Source organism: Meles meles, chromosome X, assembly GCF_922984935.1.
Source record: "Meles meles chromosome X, mMelMel3.1 paternal haplotype, whole genome shotgun sequence".
Taxonomy (NCBI): domain Eukaryota; kingdom Metazoa; phylum Chordata; class Mammalia; order Carnivora; family Mustelidae; genus Meles; species Meles meles.
In genome coordinates, this window is record NC_060087.1 from 90,412,165 (window position 1) to 90,433,641 (window position 21,477).

A 21,477-nucleotide genomic window follows, 5' to 3' on the forward strand; every position below is an offset into this window, starting at 1 on the left:
TTTGTAACAACGTGAATGGAACTAGAGGGTATTATGTTAATCCATCAGTCAGAGAAAGAAAAATACCATATAATTTCAATTTTATGTGGAATTTAAGAAACAAAGCAGATGAACATAGAGGAAGGGAAGGAAAATAAAATATGATAACAACATAGAGGAAGGCAAACCATAAAAGACTCTTAATGATAGAGAACAAAGTGAGGGTTGCTGGAGGGGAGTTGGGTGGTGGGATGGGTTGAACGGGTGATGGGTATTAAAGAGGGCACTTGCTGGGATGAGCTCTGGGTATTACATGTACATGATGAGTCACTAAATTCTACTCCTGAAACCAATACTACTCAATGTTAACTAACTTGAATTTAAATAAAAACTTGGAAGAAAAAAACCTGTAAGTTCCACATCCAAGAAATCTGTTAGTCCTGGACAAACTGGATTAGTTGTTCCCCATATTCATGGACCTTTTTTGGTCCCTGGACAATATTTTAAGAACATCTGTTTAAGACAATCCTCATACAGAAGAATTCCCAGTTTCGTGTTATTGCCTCACCATCACATAGGATCTGAGTTTCATTACATCATAATTTGTTAGAAACTCTGCTATCTCCATGCCAGTTGCTTGCTCAGCTTTCCTGTATAGTTTATTCTCCTCCTCCTCCTCACCCTGGATTCCTTCAATAAGATGTCAATGAAAGTGCTTTGTAATGAAAAAATGTCATCAGAACATGAAAGTGTATCATTTTCTTTTTGATGATTATTTTTTCAGGTCAAGTTAGTATGGTGCAGGTAACCATCCCAAACAGTGTTGTGAATGTGACTGTTGGATCTGATGTCACACTTGTCTGCACCTACACCAGCACTGTGGCCTCTCGGGAAAAGCTCTCCATCCTGTGGTCATTCTTTCACAAGAAGGACTTGCCACCAGCTTCCGTAAGGACTTTTTACCTCAACTATTCCCTTATGGTAGTTTGGACATAAATTGTTGGGGTCAGTGTGTGAAGGAGTGGTAAGCCAGTGATAACAGTGGCAGAGTCTCAGGTACAAAGAGTATGAAGATAGTTGTTTAGGGAAGACCATCATGTATGTGACATGGCCTTTGTCCTTTCTTCATATGCAGTTATAGACTGTTAGCTCATATCTGAGTAGGTCATCATCTGGAGTATCATGTTTTCTAGAGTAGACAGGAATGGTCTTAGGTGAAATGAGCTGTAGTTCTGAAAGGGCTCCTCCTCTTTCCAAATAATCTCCCTATTATTTCCAGAAGACCCCAGTTCAAATACATGTCCTACTTGATCTGCAAATCTTTGTCAAATGTAGTATCTGGGATCTGCCCACCAAGTGAGCAATCTCATTATGCCAGATGAGTCCTGATGAAAAGAGACTCCCAGATGGGTGGAGAAGGGCCAAGGTAATGATGAACCCTGGGTAATCAAGGGCAACAAGAAGCTAGAGGGCAGAGGATAGGGCAAGTAGGCTGATGTTAGGAGTAAGAGGTTGCTAGAAAGTCAAAGGAGAATGTTCAACCTATAAGCTTGTCTAGTCTCAGGTTTTCTTCATCTGGCCTTAAGGGTAATTTCTTTTTAAATTAGCCCAAGGACTGAAATTGTATACTCAAAGTGTGTGTGTGTGTGTGTGTGTGTATGTGTGTGTGTGTGTGAGAGAGAGAGAGAGAGAGAGAGAATGCATGCAAGGGTCTGCAGGAGTGTGCAACATGTCTGCCAACACATATCCCTTAAAGGAAAAAGTCTATAGCTTTCATCAGATTTTCAAAAGGATGTATGATCCAAAACAAGGAGTTCAGAGAAGAAACAAATCAGTAGGTTTGGAATAGTTGGATATAGTTGAATTGGGGTTTTGATCAGTAGAACAATGGAGAGCGTGTTGAGTCAGCTAGAGGAGGTTGAAGGACAGAGGTAGAGAAGACAGGCTAGCTTGTAAGAGCCATGCCTTGGCCAGTGTGGCTTCAGCCAACTCTGGGCCCTTGGAGGTGCTAGGTCCTCTCTTTACCAGAGGTCCTGAACATTTCTGTAGCAGAAAACACTGTTCAAGAGGTGATTTCATTACTGCCACCCTCTAGTCAATGTTCAACATTTTTGCTCAGCACTGGTTACTTCAGATATGGATCTGAATCACTCTGTGCCTCTCCTCAAAACATGGTGGAATGCTTACCCTCTTCTAGATATCTCATTGGGAATCAGCTGACATGTTACAAGTGAAAATGCTTGGGAAAAATAGAAAGACTGTACATTTTCTTCCTTGTAACCCCCTTTATCATCTTCAGCAGCAGCAGAAACAACAGTGATTGTACCTCTTTTTGTCACCCAGATGTCCTGACCCAAGACCCCAAATATTGCAACCAACCAAGCAATCATCCTTTGCAGGTTGCTGTCTTAGACCATGGATGGCGATAATCACATGAACTTATTCCTTTTTAAAGTTCAGTTTCCTGAATAGTCTTTTCTTTATCTGTAGGCTTGAAGCCCTTTCCATTTTGCCAGAAGGGGCTGAAATTAGTGAGGACTTGCCCATATATTTTGAATTATTTTTATGCGTGGTACTCAAATCCAAATGTCCTCAACTGCCTGGAAGTAAGGCCAGTGTGAGTTCAAAAAGGGCAAATGGTTCTTTATGCTATCTCTGACACTGGAATTTACAAGGCCATCTCTTGGTTGAACCGTGTAGTTAAGAGATGGGAGATGTGGGGCAGAAGGATCTTGTGACCAGCAATGAGTTTTTCTAGACCTGGAGATGCACAGAAGGTCTAGGTGATTGTATGGGGTGTGCTCAGGATATCTGTTAGAGGCATTTTGGAAAGGAACTTTATTAACAATATGTATTTATTTTTTAAAGATTTTATTTATTTGACAGAGAGAGAGAGAGAGAGAGAGAGAGAGAGAATAAAGCAGGGGGAGAGAGAGAGGGAGAAGCAGGCTTCCTGTTGAGCAGGGAGCCCAAGGTGGGGCTCGAACCCAGGACCCTGAGATCATGACCTGAGCCAAAGGCAGACGCTTAACAACTGAGCTACCCAGGCACCCCAACAAGTATGTATTTACTGAGTAAATATTTATTTGTCATTTGCCTAAGTCTTCAAAATGTCAGGTATAGAGAAGGCAAGTAATTTAAAGTATCTAGGCTTTTGGGATGTCCAAATCAAAGGAGCTCCTCTACACTGAGTCACTGGTTCAGTGAGAACAAGGTTCTTGATCTTAAAATATTTTAGAAGTTTCCCCAATGCATGAGACCTTTTGTTAAGCTGCTGCCTTAGCCGCATAGGAGACAGGTTGGGGGTGGGTGGTTTATCTCCTGGCTTAAACACAGTGAAAACCACCTCCCCAAAGTCAAGCTTTCTCTTCTTTCTCTCTTTCCATCTTGTTTCAGCTTGCTCCAGCAAAGTCCCCAGTTCAACCATCCTTAGGTCTCTACCTCCAGAGAACTGGGGGCTTTCACGTTTTTCCCCATACCCTACAGGCATGTGCTTCTCTCTGCTTTTCTAGATGGGTAGTTTTGGAGTGGAAACTTCCCGATGGATGTTGGTTCTATTCCTTGCTCTGCTACTTATTTGCTGACAGGATGACCTTAGACAAGTCAGCTGACCTTTCAGAGGGTCAGTTTTCCCTTCTGTGTAATGGGGCTTACCTACCTCATAGGTTTACTGTGAAGATTAAATGAGATTATGCTTGTAAAGCACTGGGAAGCCTTCCACGTAGTAGCCATTCAATGAATGTGAGCTATTATAAGTAGTAGTATCATTACTTACCAAATAGTGATTTTGAAAATCCCTATCCTATCCATACATCATGGGCACTAGGGATCCAGCCCAACAAAGACATTTAGTACAGCTGAACAGCTGGGACAGAGCTCTTGGGGGAACCCTGGCCCAGGATTAGTTTCCTGCTTCACTGCCTGCCAGGTTCCTGTGGCTGAAGGGAGGGGTAAGCCTTTTCTGGCCGGTCCTCTCCCTGAACAGAAAATTCGCTCAACAAAGAAGTTGTAGATATCTTCAGTTGAGATGATATTTTTCAAAATGGGATTTGGCCTCTATTTCGAATTTGTTTCTTCTTTGGGTACTTCCATGCATTCAGAATTCCGTAGAGCATGTTGTATGCTAATCTAGGGATGGCTGGTGAACATTTTGGGGATGGTAAAAAGAGACTGCTATGCTGTTAGACAATTCTCTGATTTATGGGCATATGATGTTGCTAGACTGATCACTGAGTGATTCAATTCAACTCCTGGGATGATGTGGCAGTATATCATGTAGCATTCAGCTCTCAGACCCACCCATTTCTGCTCAAACACAGCACAGCCCGTGCCTCAATACTGAGGGTATGGAGGAAAAGGCAGTCAGTCAGTGTCTAAATATGGCGCATGCAAGAGACGCTCGGGGAAGATGTAGCTGGACCTCTCAGGTAAGAACACCAATTGGTGTACTACTGGACCTCTTCATTGTTTGGAATATCTAGGGCAATGGCACCAGCCTTTAGGAGTGGGGTGGAATGGTCCAAGTTCGGTAACAGTTCAGATCAGCAAAACTGGGACAGTCTTGAGTTTGCCTTCTCACACCCATGTCTAGAATTGTTTTCAGCCTCCCCCAAAGGGTTCAGGGACTTATTGCTGCCTCAAGTAGGGCAGGAGCCAGCTCTTGTCATACTCTCATATTCTCATATTCTTCTCTTATCCCCAAATCATTGTGTTAAAGGAACAGTTGACTCCAAGGCATAGTGTTTCTCCATACCTAGGGGAGGGTGTTATCCCTTACTGACTATTCCCTCCAAGGGGTTCCTTGGGTGAATGGGGATGGCAGAAATACCTCATAAGTCTTTTGACCAGGAAGACCAGGATATTTATTAACATGGTCGTCCTCTTAGAGAAACCCTTCTCTCGGAAGACAGGGACAGCTTCAGATGATCAGTTCCTCAGCAGAGACTCAGCTGAAGACTCTAGGCCCCAGAACATTCAGGTTAGCACAGAAGTTTTGGGTGGTTTTGTGCTCCTCTGATCACACCAATTTTCTCCTCTTCCACCCAGCCAGTAACTGGTAGATCTAAAGAGACCTCACCTGCCCATGAACAGAACAGGCATTGATCCTACTTAGCATGGGTCTCGCAGACAATATTTACTCTTCAAGAACATCTGTAGTGGATGAAACCCGTTGCCATTTTCATCTGGCAACTTCCTTCCAGAGCCCAGTATCTTCATATTCTCTGGCCATTCAGATTCTCCCCAACCTGGCCTGTCCTCCTCAGATATTATTATCAAATGCTTTCCAAATATTGGCGGGGTAGGGGTGTACCATCTCCTCACATGCATTTGAAAATGAGGGGGGTGTTGGTGTGATTATTATAAATGGGAGTCTCTGCTGGCAGTTAGTGGGTGGTGGCTAAAGATGTTAGATGTCTTACAATATATAGACTGAACCCACAGGAGAAAGAACTGTCTGTCCCAAATACCAGTGTTACTCCCATTGAGAAACACTCCAAGTTCTTCCCTTCCCACCAGCCCCTCCCATCAAAGCTTTTTTAAAGATTTTATTTATTTATTTTACAGAGATAGACACGGTGAGAGAGGGAACACAAGCAGTGGGAGTGGAAGAGGGAGAAGCAGGCTTCCCGCTGAGCAGGGAGCCCCATACAGGGCTCCATCCCAGGACCCTGGGATCATGACCCGAGCCAAAGGCAGATGCTTAACGACTGAGCCACCCAGGTGCCCCCTTCCAATCAAAGTTTATCTATTCTGTATCCCTTGGCTTCAGGTGTATATTCTTGCTAAACCTGATAAATCAATCTAATGAGGAGGGGCCAGGGAGTGGTGATGATAGTTTATTTTGTTCTCTTCCCAAAAAAATCCTTTTAAGTGTAGACTTGTGCCATACGGTCACCCAAAAGAAGCAGTTCAAGTGGTGGAGGGTTCTCAGGCATATGCAGCCTGGGAAGGTAGTGGTTTGAAGACAGGGATGTCTTCCTTTTGGTGTTCTTTCCCTTCCACGTGCAGTCTCAGACCCCCTCCTCCCCGCCCCCCCCCCTTGCCCACTGAGGACAATCCAGAAAAAATTCTGGTCTTGAGACTATTGCCACTTCTCCCTCCTCCTCTCCCATGGCTAGCCCCTCTATGAGGAGTGCAGGAAATCGAGAAGTTGAAGGGAAAGAATGGGTGCTTTGCTGTGGATTTCCACACCCTCCACATTCCCAAAAGGAACCCACAAAAGCAGCTCGGGAGGCTAAATATGTTTATTAATTCCAACTCAGACTCAAGCAGAAAGCAGACTGAATTCTTTCAGCCCTTCTTGTTTATACTCCAGCCTCTGGTCAGAGAACTCTGTCACAAAGCTGAGGGGGGAAAAGACCTTTTTGGACAAATCTGGCTCCCAGCTGCATGGCCTCATGTGAATAGGAACTTGGCACCGTGGGAGGGGAAAGGCTCTTGTTGCAGCTGGCAAACATCGAAGGCATCAGGTGACAGGCCCACTCGGCATTGGCAGTGTCATGCCAATGAATAGTAGCAATTGGCTAGAAGAGAGTCGAAAGGGCCCTAACAGGGAAAAATTTCCTAGGAATCATCTCTCCCCTCCAAAGGCAGGACTAGAAGTGCAATTTTCATATATTTGGGGGAGAATCAGAAGGTCTGGTTTCCAGGTCTAGTTATAAATTACGTGTCCTTGGACAATCACTTCCTCTATTGGGGCCTCGGTGTCGTTTTCAGTTATCGAAGAGGATGAATCGGAGGTTGCAAACTGGTGGCCTCTCAGCCCGATTTGACCAGTGGATTCATGTTGACTGACCAGCCCAGTACTTTGTTTGTTTCCACAGTTTGGAAGCCTTGTTTTTATTGGCTTTGCTGTTCACCATGGTCCCCACTATCCTCTGTGATCCTCCCACAACCCACCAGCCCCTCCCAGCTATTTCCCATATTTCTAATATCCACCTGGCTCCTGAAGGGTCATCAGACTTAGAAGCCATGAATGAAGTGATCTCAAAGGGGATCTTATAACTGATGTGTTATTACGACTGTACATATCAGTCTCTAACATCACAGGGGAGCAGAGGGGGTCTGGGGGTGGGGGACAGTAGGGCAGCCACAAAGGACAAGTGGGCAACAAATTAACAAGTACCACTTAAGGGAACTCTTGGATGGATTTTTCTTTAAGCAGATTTGCCACTCTGTGTCCCCCCCCCCCCCCCCCCCCCCCCCCCCCCCCCCGCTCAAAAGGATATGTGGCCCATCGAACATCCATGGCTTTTCCTGCACCTCATTTGCTTTGATCTCTAAATTGACAATATACTTTCTTTGAAAAGGTACAAGCCCCACGGGATCATGGGCTGAGTCCTGGCCATTGTTCAGCTTTGATTTTTCAAAGAGTTATTCTTTTGTGGAAAATGGCACCATGTTTCAGTACTTTCTGTGTGATTAGATAAGCAGTTTCAGGAAAACATTTCTTTCTTTTTTTCTTTACAAGGACAGTGTGAAAGCTTGGATTTCCCCTAACAGAAAGTCCCTCCATCTGTGAGTCTGGCCACCGGCTAGCCCTGGGGACTTTCCTTCTCAGGCCAAGGCCCTCCCCTTTAAGGTGTCCATTGTTACCCCTCCTTAGCTCCATTCTTATCCCTGACACCCTTCAGTATTATGTGTGAGAGGGTGAGATATATGGGGGGATGGTATTAGGAGCAAGGGTAGAAGGGATGGGGAGGGTCCTTTTTAGAGGGAAGTTACAAGTCCAGGACCTCATAACTTATCTGCTCATTTCACCTGGATTCATGACCAAAGGTGAGACTTTCACAGTGGCTTCTTTGCATGTTCTAGTCCTGGCCTAAAACACATGCTCTCTTGGCTCTCTGCTCCGGGCAGAAACAAGGTCTTTTCACCCAGACCCTCTGACATTCACTGTAGGCCATAGGCAGGACTGATGTTGTATCTCATTGTGATGTCACCAAGACTCAGCATAAAACAGGCTGACTTACCCCCCCAGTCTTCGTGGGAGCAGGGGAAGCAGCCAGATGTCCAAGCTGTGAAAAGGCTTCCTGGATGGCTTGCAGGCTGTGTTCCAGGTAAGAGTCCACAGGACCTCAGATTTTTGATTAGCAAGTAAATAAGCCCAACACTGGCTAGTGAAATGGAAAGCCCGAGAGCTTGGGTGTCAACTCAGATGAAGGCAATAGACCTCTGATGAGCTGAATCTCCTCCTGGACCCTTTGAATACCTTCAGTTAAAGTTGGCTTTCCAGGGGCACCTGGGTGGCTCAGGGGGTAAAGGCCTCTGCCTTCAGCTCAGGTCATGATCCCAGGGTCTTGGGATCGAGCCCCGCATCGGACTCCTCTGCTCAGCGGGGAGCCTGCTTCCTCTCTCTCTCTCTGCCTGCCTCTCTGCCTACTTGTGATCTCTGCCTGTCAAATAAATAAAATCTTTAAAAAAAAAAAGTTGGCTTTCCAGTTTATAAGTCCAACAGGACTCCTTTGGGGCAAACATTGGTGATTTCAGTAGGTGTGAATGGACAAGTTGAATTATAAATGGCTCATTTGAGGCAGGAAAGAACGCTAGTTGATGTTAGACAACTGGAGGAAAGAGACAAGTATTTTTCTCCTTAAATATGGTCTTTGAATTTTCCCTCAGAATAACCCTTTCTGATTTAGTTTAAAACTATATTGGCTTTCTATTTGAAGGGGGAATATATCTGAATTTTTCTTGACCATATCCTTTGATTTGCTGATTGCCTTTTCTCTCTTGTTATCCTATTAAGGTAAAGAGCACCAGACAAGGAGTTAGAAGAACCAGGTTCTAGACCTTTCCTCACTGTTAACTGTGTGTGTCTGTGTGTGTGTGTTTTACCTCTCTGAGCTTCACTTTCCTCTAGAAAGTGAGGAGAATGAATTAAATGAATAAGGTCCTCTTAGTAGATTTTATGAAAACAATTAGTTCCACTGGACCAAGGTGATACCTGTTTATTAAATAATAAGCTATCACTTGAACAACACACATTTATATGAAACTGACAAAGTGTTTGGGATGTGTGTGTCTGATGAAGAAACCTCAGGGATCACCTAGTCCAGTGACTCCCAAGCTTCAGCCCTTTATGTCTTATCTATATGATTTTTGTCATAATTGTGCATACCAGCAGTATTATTTAATTCACTTCCTATAGTGATTTGGTCTCTTAAAATTTTTAAAATATCTACATTAGTGTCACCCTAAGCAATAATACCCATGAAGTCACAGATGTGATATGCGAAATATGTGTCTTTCTAATAAGTTTTCATTTCTGTGCCACCTAAAATCAGCTTATGTGCTTATACTTGGGGAATACATCTCATAATTTGGATGGCATTCCTTGGACTCCTTGTTCAGATGTGGAAACGAAAGGCTGAAGAGATTAAATCATGCTGTTTCTCATCACAAAGCATGTCGCCATCAGGCATGACCAGAGACCACCTTCCCTATGTCACAATCAGACACAGAGCTGGGGCTAAAACCTAGGTCAACTGACTCCTAGACCAGGCCTCTTTCCACCTCACCATGCAGCTTCTAGGTGTGCCATTATGATCTAACTATTCATGATCTTTACTAGAGATGGGACTAGAACCCAGATCTTCCTTGGGTGTGGTAAATCATAGTAGTCATAAATGAAGCCTGTGACTTTGGATGAGGCATTTAATCTTTCTGGATTTGAGGGCCCTTATCTGTCTGAATGAAATAATTCCAGTTCTGTCTCCTGCCACATGGGGAGAAAAGGAAAAGCTGCCATTGATGAAGCACTTCCTAGGTCACTGTGAGGGGATGGGACCAGATGATTTCCTGGGGACCCCTCTGCCCTGAAATGGTACTCTTCTAACAAACAGGATAAACCTGAGTTTGCTTATCCAGAGGAGTAGGTGTGTATGAAAGGAGTACGAATATTCTGACTCTTTGGGAAACTTGAGAGTCCTCTAGTCCCACTGAGTAAAGTGAAATCAAATAATAAGGAAAAAATTATAAAGTGGGGGAAAAATGATGGTTTTAGCTTTTCCATCAGGCATTTGTGTTCTGTACAGTGAGTTTCCTCCAGTTGAGCTCCTCAGGTGAGCACCTTGATCTGCCTAAGCTTAGCAGTTGAAACCTGTCAGCTCCACCTGTTGATCATCTGTAAGATGACATCTGATGACATCTGATGACATCACAGAAGGGCTGTGCACACACCTGAGGAGGCAGTTGTGCACAGCAGTGAGAAAACTACAATCGCCCCATTGAGTTGAGACCGCTGTTTGCCATGGGATCTGTTCTGTGTGGGAGAGGGTGGGTGGAAATGTTGTCTCTTGCCAGCAAAGGTCAAGGTCAGATGGAGGGTGATTCTGGATAGCTTATCTTAGTGCTAGACACTGCAGTTCTCACTTCTGCCGTTTTTCTGTCCTAGATTTACTATTCTGAAGGTGGACAAGCCGTAGCCATCGGGCAATTTAAAGATCGACTTGTAGGGTCCAACGATCCAAATAACGCCTCTATCACCATTTCACATATGCAGCCAGCAGATAGTGGTGTCTACGTCTGTGATGTTAACAACCCCCCTGACTTCACCGGAAATAATCAAGGCATCCTCCAAGTCAATGTGTTAGGTATGGGCATTTTTTCTGGTTTTTTTTTTTTTTTCCCCTCTTTTTGGAGCAACTTAGGACCTTGAGCGAGCCAGGGAAGTGAGCAATGGTGCTAGCTAAGTCCCAGGGATAAATATCCTCCCTGGTCCTTTTCTTGTTGGGGAAATAGAGACACACCACCAACCCAACCCTAGGAGTAAAACCGAGAAATCACTCATAAAACATGTTGAAATAATTGCCAAATGACAGATAGCAGAAGATGACCTGACCTCCGGGGATCTGGGTCTCTGAAGGGTGGAATGAAGACAGATGGGACGACTCACTTGTCCCCACTGAATGATCACTAGCAACTCCTTTGGAGGGAACTTCGGATTAGAGCCATCCTGGGGGAGCTAACTGTCCATTTATGAACTCTCCTAAGCCATCCCACTATTCCCACCATGAAATCATTCTTTTGAGTAAAGGCGGGAGGGTCCCTTTTAAAAATGTTAGCATTATCTGGAAAAAGGACCACAGGTTAAGCCAGAATTGAGAATTTATTTATACACAGATATTCATGATATGACATTTGGCAAGTCCTATCTGCTTTTCAAGTGCACTTGGCGGGATTAATTTTTATAGCATTTACTGAGTGCTTCCTATTTTGTGCTAGGAGCCATGAAGTTTAAAATGCTGGAGGCACGGTTTCAGCTCGTGGAGAGTTCACAGTTTTTGATGATGTCTCGTACTCCTTCCGATCTCAGAGAGGACAGTGGGTGTTTTGCTCCTGTCTGGAGGCCTAGTCAGGTCTTATCTCAGGGCTGTGGAAGTACTAAAGGGAGAAAGGAAAGGGCTGTCAACCCTCAATGATTAATCTGTTGAGCTAAGGGCTCTCCCATTTCTAAGTAATCCCAAATGGAGTGGACCTAGTCATTGCTCCTTTCAAGCTGTGTCTATCTATCACAGGAAAGGAGGAACTAGATCAAACCAGTGACTTGATAACTGACTGGCTTGGAAAAGCAGCAGTTGGTAAAATGTGCACACCTAGGAGAACCATCCAGAGTTGTCTGAGCTTGCCTCCCAGGTGATGCCCCAGATGAGGTGTGCTACTGCATCTGCCCACCTGGAAAGGAGGGAAAGTTCATTAGGAGCTGAGTTTTGAGAGTGGGGTAGCTCAATTGTGCCTTTATTTTGCTGAGCCCCATGCTAGGCATTGGGGTATGGGGGGAAGACAAGAGAATTACACACAAGCCTTTTCCTGGGGGAGTTGATGTTCTGGTTTGGAAGACCATTTACCTGGGAACTAAACAGTGCAGCACAGATGCTAGGAGTCCGAAGGCTTAGGTTCTAGTTCATACTTGGCTACTCAGTGGCCTTGGGCACGTCAGTCCACATTTCTCTGGCCATTTTGAGATAGAGCTGTAATTCCTGCCCTGTCTTCACAGGTTTATTATGAGTCAAATGATAGATTAGAGATTCCACATTCAAGGCATTTAGGGATTCGTCCTCTCATGGTTTCCTGCTGCTCCCTGGCTCTGGGTTATCCTTCTGACCAGAAACAACCTAAAGAAGCCAAGCCTCTTTATTTCTGAGCTTGCAAAAACTCTGAAATAAAGTTAGACAGGAAAGTTAATATCCCTTTTTAAAAAAATATTTTATTTATTCGACAAAGAGAGACACCGTGGGAGAGGGAACACAAGCCAGGGGAGTGGGAGAGGGTGAAGCAGGCTTCCTGAGAGCAGGGACCCCATGCGGGACCTGAGCCGAAGGCAGACACTTAACAACTGAGCCACCCAGTCACCCCAGGAAGGTTAATATTCTTAAATTTAAAGCTCAGAGAATCCTTAGTCAAAGAAGTTGAGAGTCATTTTCTCTTTGAGTTGTTTTCCCATGAGTCTTTGGGTCAGTCGTTCCCGCAATGACCGTGTCATGACTTTTCCTTAAGCATCCAGCATCCAGGCAAGGTAAAAGGCAGAAGAGTCTGTGGATTATCTTGTTTGGGAACTCTCAAGAATTCTATTTTTATTGACTGGGGTAAGAACCAAGGTCTTGTACAAATACATGCTTTCTGTAAATCTTGAGACTGATAATTTTCTCTAAAAATTGCAGAGGTTGTTTACCTTTCTGAAGTTCCATGGCCTTTGAGTGCCTGTCCTGCTTGCCCTGACTGAGGGGTGGGGCATGGATGGGACAGGGGGGTCGGGTAGGCCAACTCTTGGGGGAGAGGTGTTGATATTTCCTTTGCAACCATGCTTCCCAGCAATGCATTTCCCAGAGACATTCCCTGACGCAGTGATGGGCGTAGGTCCCATGCATACACTCCTCCATGCATAAATTCATTTCAGCAACTCCTGAACACATGTCTCATTACTGTGCTACTCAGTGGAGATGGAAAGATGTAAAAGATAGGGTTTCAGCCCTCTCAGAGTTTCAAGAAGAGGGGGCAGGGCATGACTTAGGTAAAGGAAACAACAATGAGCAGAGGCCCAGGTGTCTTTGATGACCATTCATTTGAGTGGCTTCCATTAGGTATGATAGCCTTGGAAAATGTGTCTCTGAAAAAAAATACCCAGGTTGACGTTTGAGTGATTATTTTATACGCATTTGGAATGACCATCATATTCCTTCTGTGATTTGGCACCTAAAAAGAAAATGGGAAGGCTTGGGGACGCAATGAAGCAATTTCATTGATTTTCTGAGGTGAGCCTCTCCCTCCCACCCTTATTTTGCTGAAAGCAATAATGCTAAATGGTAGATCAATGGCTTTGCCAGTAAAACATTCAAATTCTACCGGGGACGTTAGCTGGATGAAATGTCAATTCAATCCTGATACAGTAGTTTTAGAAAATATATAGGTCTGGGATATGGCTCAAAGTGATTCACTAAGTGTTTTGTTAATAAAAAATAAAGGGAGGAAATTGTGTTCAGAAAAAAAAAAAAGCCTATCTGGCATTGATTCTGGGCTCCAGAAACACCCTCATTTAATTTTCTGTTCGAAATTGTGTAAAGGCCATCGAGTCATCATGGTTTTAAACAGGCATTCTCTAAATCTAGTGATGGTTGCAATGGACTTCCGGTTAAACAGCCTAGCTTCAGGGAAGCAAATCGAATGAGATGTTCCCATCTGAGAAAATCAACAGTAAGGAAAAAAGAATAAAGAGCTAAAGAGAAAAATACTGATTTTTAAAAAGATTTTATTTATTTGTCAGACAGAGAGAGAGCACACAAGCAGGGGGGAGGGCCCGAAGAAGGAGAAGGAGAAGCAGGCCCCCAGCTGAGCAGGGAGCCCAATGTGGGGCTTGATCCCAAGACCCCAGGATCATGACCTGAGCCAAGGCAGATACTTAACCGACTGAGCCACCTAGGTGCCCCCACAAATACTTATTTAAATTTAAAACCACCTGTTTAAAAGATAGGGATGGAGAAGCATTCCAAAGACTTCCAGCCATCTCTGTCTTCTTGCTCCTGGGTCCAGCCGGTTAGAGTCTGAGACTGGAAGATTCACTTCAGTAGGAAACTATAAAATGTGGCCATAGAAATTAGTCCTGCCCGTGGCCAACAGCAGTTCCATATGTAAGGTGCTGTAGACGTCATTTCGTTTATCGAAATTCAGTATGTTTGGATGAGCCCGAGATCAGGCAGTCTCTTGTTCACATTTACAGGGAGGAGTCAGCTGAGGTTTGGTTAGGTGAGGTTACTTGTCTAAACACAGCTAGAGTGAAGCTGCAGACAGTGGTCTATGTGGATTTAACTGCTCCCTCTGGTAAGAGCTGGAGGGCTGCAGAGTCCAGAACATTTAAGGCATAGCTAGCCTGTGTCTTTGGCGGGTTTTATACCTAAGTTACGATAAGCAAAGGTGAGTTGCTAAGTACTGACATTCAGATTATTACCTATATGGAACACAAGGCTTAGAACAAGGTGGGAGCAGTAAGACAAATGAGGAAATTCAGATCCTCAGTTGCCCACAGGACCCCTCCACCGAGATGTTTCATAAACAGCTGAGACTCAGTGTGTCCCCAGATGATGGTATCATTACCCCTTCTTCCTCCTCTCTCCATCCCAGAAAGCCTGCCCCTCCCGTGTTTATCTCGGGATGGCACATACCCAGCTGTCCAAATCAGAAACCTGGGCGCCATCACTGCCTGTGCCTTCTTCCTCATGCCTCATTCGTTTGGCCACCAAATCCCACCGATTTTACTTCCTTGAGACCCCTTGACTCTGCCTCCTCCTCTCCCTTGGTTCTGGCACCCCCAGCATGCGAGCAAACTGTCTAACGCGTTAAAAATGACCACCATCTTTCCTCTACTTAAATTCCTTCCATGGTTGTCCTGCTCGCCATGTAAAATATATGAAATACAAAGTCTTCCACACTGTAGCCTCTGCTGCTCTCTGGCCTCATCTCCCACTACTCCCCCCTTCCACTTCAGACCTTACAGGGACATTTCCAGTGCCTAGTCCAGTGCCGGGCACACAGAAGAAGTGAAAGATGAATAAAGATTTCAGCTTTGTGTAGCTCACCCTGTCCAAAATGGGCTTCCCCAACCAATGAGGGATACAGGCCAATTCAGACAGTCCACTAATTTTGAGAAATAAATGCCTAAACGTGACTCCTAAAGGAAAGGAAAAATATAGCATTGATAAAACAAAGGTTGTAAAAAAAAATAAGTAACAACTTAATTTTGAAGTAGCTAAGGGTTCTATTTTCCTTTAAAACTGGGTTTCAAAAGTGTAAACTGTGTCCTTAGTCATTTAGTGTTTGCTTACATTTGGCTGTCTTAAGGCATATTTTAAGACACAATGCGGAAATTCACAGTCATGAATCTGGGGAGGGAGGCAGACGGAAGAGATGCTGCTAGAATTGTAATGGCCTGGTGCCTGGCAGGTCCTTGGACCTGAAGTGTTCTACTCCCACCTGGTGGTACAGTTGGAAAACGGTTGCACGAAGTTAGTAAAGCTTTCAAAACTGAGTGCCCAGTGCGGTAGTCTACAAAATGACAGTTGGAAGTGGCCTCCAGTTGTGACGGGTTGCAACTCTCCCTGCAGCATTTTTACTCTGTGTCATTGCCTTACAGTCAGACCTTCTAAGCCCTTTTGTAGCATCCAAGGAGTACCAGAAACTGGCCATCCAATATCTCTTTCTTGCCTCTCTGTGCTCGGGACACCTTCCCCTGTATATTACTGGTATAAACTCGAAGGTGGAGACATCATCCCAGTGAAAGAAAACTTCAGTAAGTTCACCCTCCGTGGCCCCTGGCAAGGCCTGATGTGTGTGGTTGGCTGATGGCATGTGTGTGTGGCTGGTTGCTCAGTCTTTAGAACTCAGTCTTCTGGAAAGGAGAAGGAAAAAGCAGATCTCCTAGCAAGATGACTGTGGTCTGGTCTTATTTCCCAAACCCTAGTGGTCAAGCCTGTTTTTGGCTCACTCAGAGGTGATGGGTATGGAGGGAAGAGGCATTGTTCCAGGTGGGCTACCTTTGGAAGAGTCCTGAGGGGTCTAGCGGGATCCTGGACAGCTCAAGGAAGGGGTGGGAGCAATGTGAGGAAGTGGGCGGGCAAGGAGTGATTTGTCTACCATGACATGATCTGTACCCTCCAATAAGAGATTTCAAAAATCTATTTCCTGTTTTTGACAGACCCAGCCACTGGGACTTTGGTTATTGGAAATCTGACCAATTTTGAACAAGGTTATTACCAGTGCACAGCTAGCAACAAACTTGGCAACAGTTCCTGCGAAATTGATCTAACTTCTTCCCGTGAGTTGATCATCCAACTTTAAAGCACTTTCTCCTTAAGTCAAGTATCCTGGGCCTGCCAACTAAGTGAATTAATTAGGATCCCTGCTTAGTCCTTCCTGCCTCTCTGGTGATTTTGGTGGTTTATTTATAGGTTGACAGGCTGAATTATTACTATCCTAATATCTAAGGTTTGCATGATACTTAATATGTGCCATACACTGCCCTAAAGCATTTACAAAAAGTTTGTTTTACCCTCACAAAATTTCTAAAATGTAGGTATTACTAACTAATAAATAAAACAGCAGCCCCACTGATAGTATCAGGCTGGATTTTCTTTGTGATGCTATTGGTGAACCCAGGGGAAACTGGCAATCTGTGTTGGACATGGAGCTCACAAACTTTCTGGTTCTTCAGTAATTCACTAAGATCTGCCTCTAATAATAGTAGTAATAATAACACCTGTACATACAGTCCCAGTAGCTAGTATTTGTGGAGCACAAATTATGTGCCAAGCACATAATGGCCAGGTGTTGTGAGCATTATCTCACTCAATCCTCTAACCATCCTATGGAGGCACAATATATTGTTAGCCTCATTTTACTGAAAAGGAAATTGAAACTCAAGGAAGTAAGTGACTTGCCCAAGGTCATCCAGTTAGGGAATGGCAGAGTGAGGATGCCTTTATTTCATTTTATTTTATTTTCTAAAGATTTTATTTGTCAGTGAGAGGGAGGGAAGAAAGCACAAGCAGGGGAGCAGCAGGCAGAGGGAGAATCAGGTTCGCTGCTGAGCAGGGAGCCTGAGTGGGGCTCAACCCCAGGCCCCTGGGATCATGGCCTGAGCCAAAGGTAGATGCTTAACTGACGGAGCCACCCAGGAATCCAGCCAGAATGCTTTCAATCACAACCTTCCAGTTCAAAGGTGCTCAGTTTACTAAGCATAGACATGAGGGCCTGGAGTTGTCAAATTGGGCCAGTCAGGGGCAAGCTCTTACAAGGGATACCTTGCCACATCTTTTTTTGTTTTTTTTTTTTAAAGATTTTATTTATTGGAGAGAGCGAGCATGAGTGGGGGAGGGGAGGGAGCATAGGGAGGTAGAGAAGCAGGCTTCCTGTTCAGCAGGAGGGGATGCTCCATCCCGGAACCCAGGGATCACGACCTGACCTGAAGGCAGACACACCCAAGCAACTGAGCCACTCAGGTGCCCCTTGCCACACCTTTGAATGATCACTTAATAATACTTAGGACCATGTCATCTATTCATTATTCCTAACTCACATTGAATCTGTGACTAATACATACCGTATCCACGTGGCCAGTTCCCTTGGACCATTGCTCTCCTATGAAGCTAAGCTTTCTTCCTTTCACTTGTCTGGAATCAAACATTTTCCATTTCTGGGTTGCTTCTTCATTCACCTAATTTCTATTCAAAGGTGAAGATAGGTCTTTCGGGTCTTCGTCTGTAGTCTCATTCTCCCCCTAGTCCCTGGATCATTTCTGCTCTAGATCTCCATTATCTTCCCCAGTCCCGTTTTGCCTTTCCAGAAGTAGTCATAATGCACCTGTAGACACTTGGGAGTTGTACTTGAGCCTTGCTTCTGCTCAAATACTCTTTTTAAATGATGTTGGCATTTGGTGGTTTGCTTGCTTGCCGGCCTACCTGCCTTCCTCCCTCCCTTCCTGCCTGCCTCCTCATCTCCATCCTTCAAACTTTAATTGGATATCTACTATATGCCAGGAACTATCATAGGTGGTACAGATACAGAGATTAATAAGATCTATGTCTTACACTCAAGGAACGCACAGTTTAGCTAGAGGGACGAAAAGTAAAATTTGTTAAATGCTAGACTAGCCATCTGTACAGGGCCTCTAGGACCCTAAAGAAGAAACAATTAATTATGCTTATAAAGCCAGAGCCAGCTGTATTGACAAAGTGCTATTTGAGCTGGATCTTGAAAGAACTTGCAAATCCCATTTATCTATAAGATAGGGATGGTGAAAGGCAGCTGACGGATGATGGCACTACAGGCGCAGGCTTAGGAGGGCAACCAGTCTCTGCTGGGGGAGGAGGATGGAGGGTTCCAGAAGAGATGTCTCCAAGGGAAAAAAATCTTAAGAAACTAAAAGATTATTGGATGTGTTTAAATCTAGTGAAAGGAGTCTTAACAGTTTTTGGTGGAAATTTGGGGGATTAGTAGCAATACATTTAAAAAATCCCCAAATGAGGCAATTATTAACCTCAGAGAAACAATTTAAATGTACAGGAATCATACATAATGAGGGGGGCACCTGGGTGGCTCAGTCAGTTAAGAGTCTGACCCTTGATCTAAGTTCAGGTCTCGATCTCAGGGACATGAGTTCAAGCCCCAAGCTTGGCTCCACGTGGAGAATATTTAAAAATTTTTCTTTCTTTTTTTTTTCTTTTTAAAGATTTTGTTTATTTATTTGAAAGAGAGAGAGACAGCCAGAGAGGGAACACAGACGGGGCGGGGGTGGGAGAGGGAGAAGCAGGCTTCCTGGCAAGCAGGATCGATGCAGGGCTCAATCCCAAGACCCTGGATCATGACCTGAGCTGAAGGCAGACACTTAATGACTGAGCCACCCAGGCACCCCTAAAAAATTCTTAAAAACCAAGAATCATAGGATGTATTATGTTCTGCAGCTGTGAAACAATATTTACATAGTCATAATCCTGTAAATTTTGATGTCACTACAATTTGTGCTCTGGCTATATCTGGAGAACGTGTGAGTGGAGTGGAGTGAGAAGACAATCTCCACTGTTCCAGGGTAAGAAGTCATAAAAAAAAAATGACAAAAATTGGAAGGTTAAAACAAGCACAATAGAAATATGGGGGCAAATACCGGATGATGAAGGAAAAATAATTAAGAGTGGTTGCCTCTAGTGGACACAGAGATGGGGAGGAGCAGGGATGGGGATTGTTGTTTCCTTGCCTGAAGTCTAGTAGAACAGCTTGACTTTCCAAATCATACACAACAGATTCCTTTAATCATCAAAAGTTGAAAGAATGACCAGGCAACTCAACTAGCCTCTCATCTCAAAATACAAAATGTCCAGCCTTGTTTGAAGGAAGGCGGATGGGGATGGGCCCACTGGAACCCAGGCAAGGTCTCCCAGGGACATTGGAAGGTCTGGCGCTTACATCTGGATGGTCGCACATTCGTTGAGTTTTTCCATAGACTGACTAGAGAGACCAGATGCCATATATGGAAATGGGCATACCTCTTCCAGTGGCCAGAACACATGAGGCTCCTTGGTGAGCACAGCATCCGTGGGAGAGGTTTTTTAGGGACCTACTTCTCCTATGCTCCAGATAAACCTGGTGATGTGTCCCTGCCTGTAACAGGGGTCCTTTCTCCAGTTACCAGATTGTAGCTCCATGGTGTCTCTTTCATGGATCAAGCAGATGCCCATTGAAGACTCACTTTCCTCAGCCCTATTTTGAAAGTGAGTTCTGCGCCCCCTCCCCCAGGTTGGCACATGTGTCTATGTATATCTGTGTGAATGGGTGACCTCCACAGTGGAGCCAGGGTGAGTCCAGCTGGCAGAGTTCTGGAGGTTTCCAGCCTCTACGAGTCATGCTCCCCACCACATAAAGGCTCTGGATAGTCCACATGGGCCACAAATGCGCACATGGGAGGCAGACAGCGTGTTCCATTTTACCAACCAGATGCTTGTTTCTTCCAGATCCGGAAGTTGGAATCATTGTTGGGGCACTGGTGGGTACCCTGTTGGGTGCTGCCATCATCACCTCTGTTGTGTGCTTCGCAAGGAGCAAGGCTAAGGCCAAGGCAAAGGGGAAGGGAAGGAAGAGAAATTCAAAAACCAGCACAGAACTTGAGTAAGATCTTACTTTGTTGCCTTTACTTGAACATTGACATTTGTCGGGCGTCGCACTATCAGCCAGCTCTTCCTCGGCGCCCCCTTTAGACCGACATACCAGGGGTGCCTTTCTGCTCCCCCTCACTGCTTCTATAGAAGAAGGGTGGCAGCAGCTACCAGTTCCTGACAACTGTGTGCCAGACTCTGCTCTAAGCTCTCTGTCTATCAACTCATTTAACCACCTCTGGGATCCTAGTTTTTCTCTCTTGGACTCTCATTCTCTTGTTGAGACCTAACCTCTCTAGCTGGGAGAGAAGACAAGCGTGCAGTGTGACAGTGAGTCAGAATCTCACACGTCACAGAGGCCCTGAGCAGACTGGAAACTGTGGTCCCTGAAGCTAGAGCCTAGGGCTCCACGTGAAATGATGAACCCTAACTCGTTCTTCCCTGGGCCTTCTTCCTGCAGACCAATGACAAAGATAAACCAAAGTACAGAGCTCGAGGCAATGCCGGGGGAACATGTTCTCCAAATCGAAGCGACTCTGCCACCTTCTGGCCAAGAGAATGACCCCGCTACCACCCTGGGTCCAGATCATGAGCCGACCCTGGAGCCGGAGCTGGAGCCTGAGTCTGTCTGGGAGCCAGCCCCACAGCCTGCCCCAGAGCAAGAGGCTGTCCCAGAGCCAGAGCCTGTCCCAGAGTCGGAGCCTGTCCTGGAGCCGGAGCCTGTCCCGGTGCCTGAGCTGGATACAGAGCTGGAGCCTGAGCCAGAGACAGAGCCAGAGCTGGAGCCAGAGCCAGAGTCTGATCCCGAGCCCGGGGTTGTAACAGAGCCCTTATGCGACAGGGAAAAGGGAGTGAATAAGCCATAGGCTGGTAGCCAAGTACAGTGTTCATCAGTAGGGAACCCATTACTGGCATTTGGAGTTGCCCTAACCAATCTCCCACCACGTCCCTCTCTTCTGACCTGCCCTCTTCTAACAAGGTGCTCCTGCCTTTGATCCAAAATAAATAGGTCAAGATAAATGCAAGGGTTCCTGTGTTACTTATACTCTAACATGTAAGCGTAACTAATGACAAAGCAAGTGATTTTCTAATTCGGTTGAAGGCGTTTTGCTGCAATATCTACATTGTACTTTGGAAAATCTCATCTCTCTATTTTCAGCTACTCTTACATTCCGCATGCACACTTGACAAGGTGGCATTAACTGGATTCAATGTTATTCCTAGGATCAGTTGGTCAGGGCTTCCCTAATTCATTTTCACAATGGCCACAAAGATAAGAATTTGCCAGCATTCTTTGAAAGAGATGGGAGGGGGGAGAAATCCTCAAAAATTCCAGAGGAGGATATGTTAAGGGTACATATTC

At 45.0% G+C, this 21,477-nt stretch overlaps 1 protein-coding gene across 1 annotated transcript; it reads left to right on the forward strand.

The window, feature by feature from the left end:
* Nucleotides 1-765: 765 nt before the first annotated feature.
* Nucleotides 766-20,980, forward strand: VSIG1 (V-set and immunoglobulin domain containing 1). The gene is made up of 6 exons (XM_045995440.1): nt 766-927; nt 10,376-10,574; nt 15,605-15,760; nt 16,166-16,285; nt 19,974-20,127; nt 20,575-20,980. The coding sequence occupies exons 1-6, from the start codon at nt 775-777 to the stop codon at nt 20,978-20,980; spliced, it is 1,188 nt and encodes a 395-aa protein (XP_045851396.1). The 5' UTR covers nt 766-774.
* Nucleotides 20,981-21,477: the final 497 nt, after the last annotated feature.

Coding starts and splice junctions, on each gene's coding strand:
- VSIG1 (XM_045995440.1), top strand. CDS start 775: ATGGTGCAGGTAACCATCCCAAACAGTGTTGTGAATGTGACTGTTGGA. Junction 16,286..19,973: donor AATTGATCTAACTTCTTCCC/GTGAGTTGATCA, acceptor TGTTTCTTCCAG/ATCCGGAAGTTGGAATCATT. Junction 20,128..20,574: donor AAAACCAGCACAGAACTTGA/GTAAGATCTTAC, acceptor TTCTTCCTGCAG/ACCAATGACAAAGATAAACC.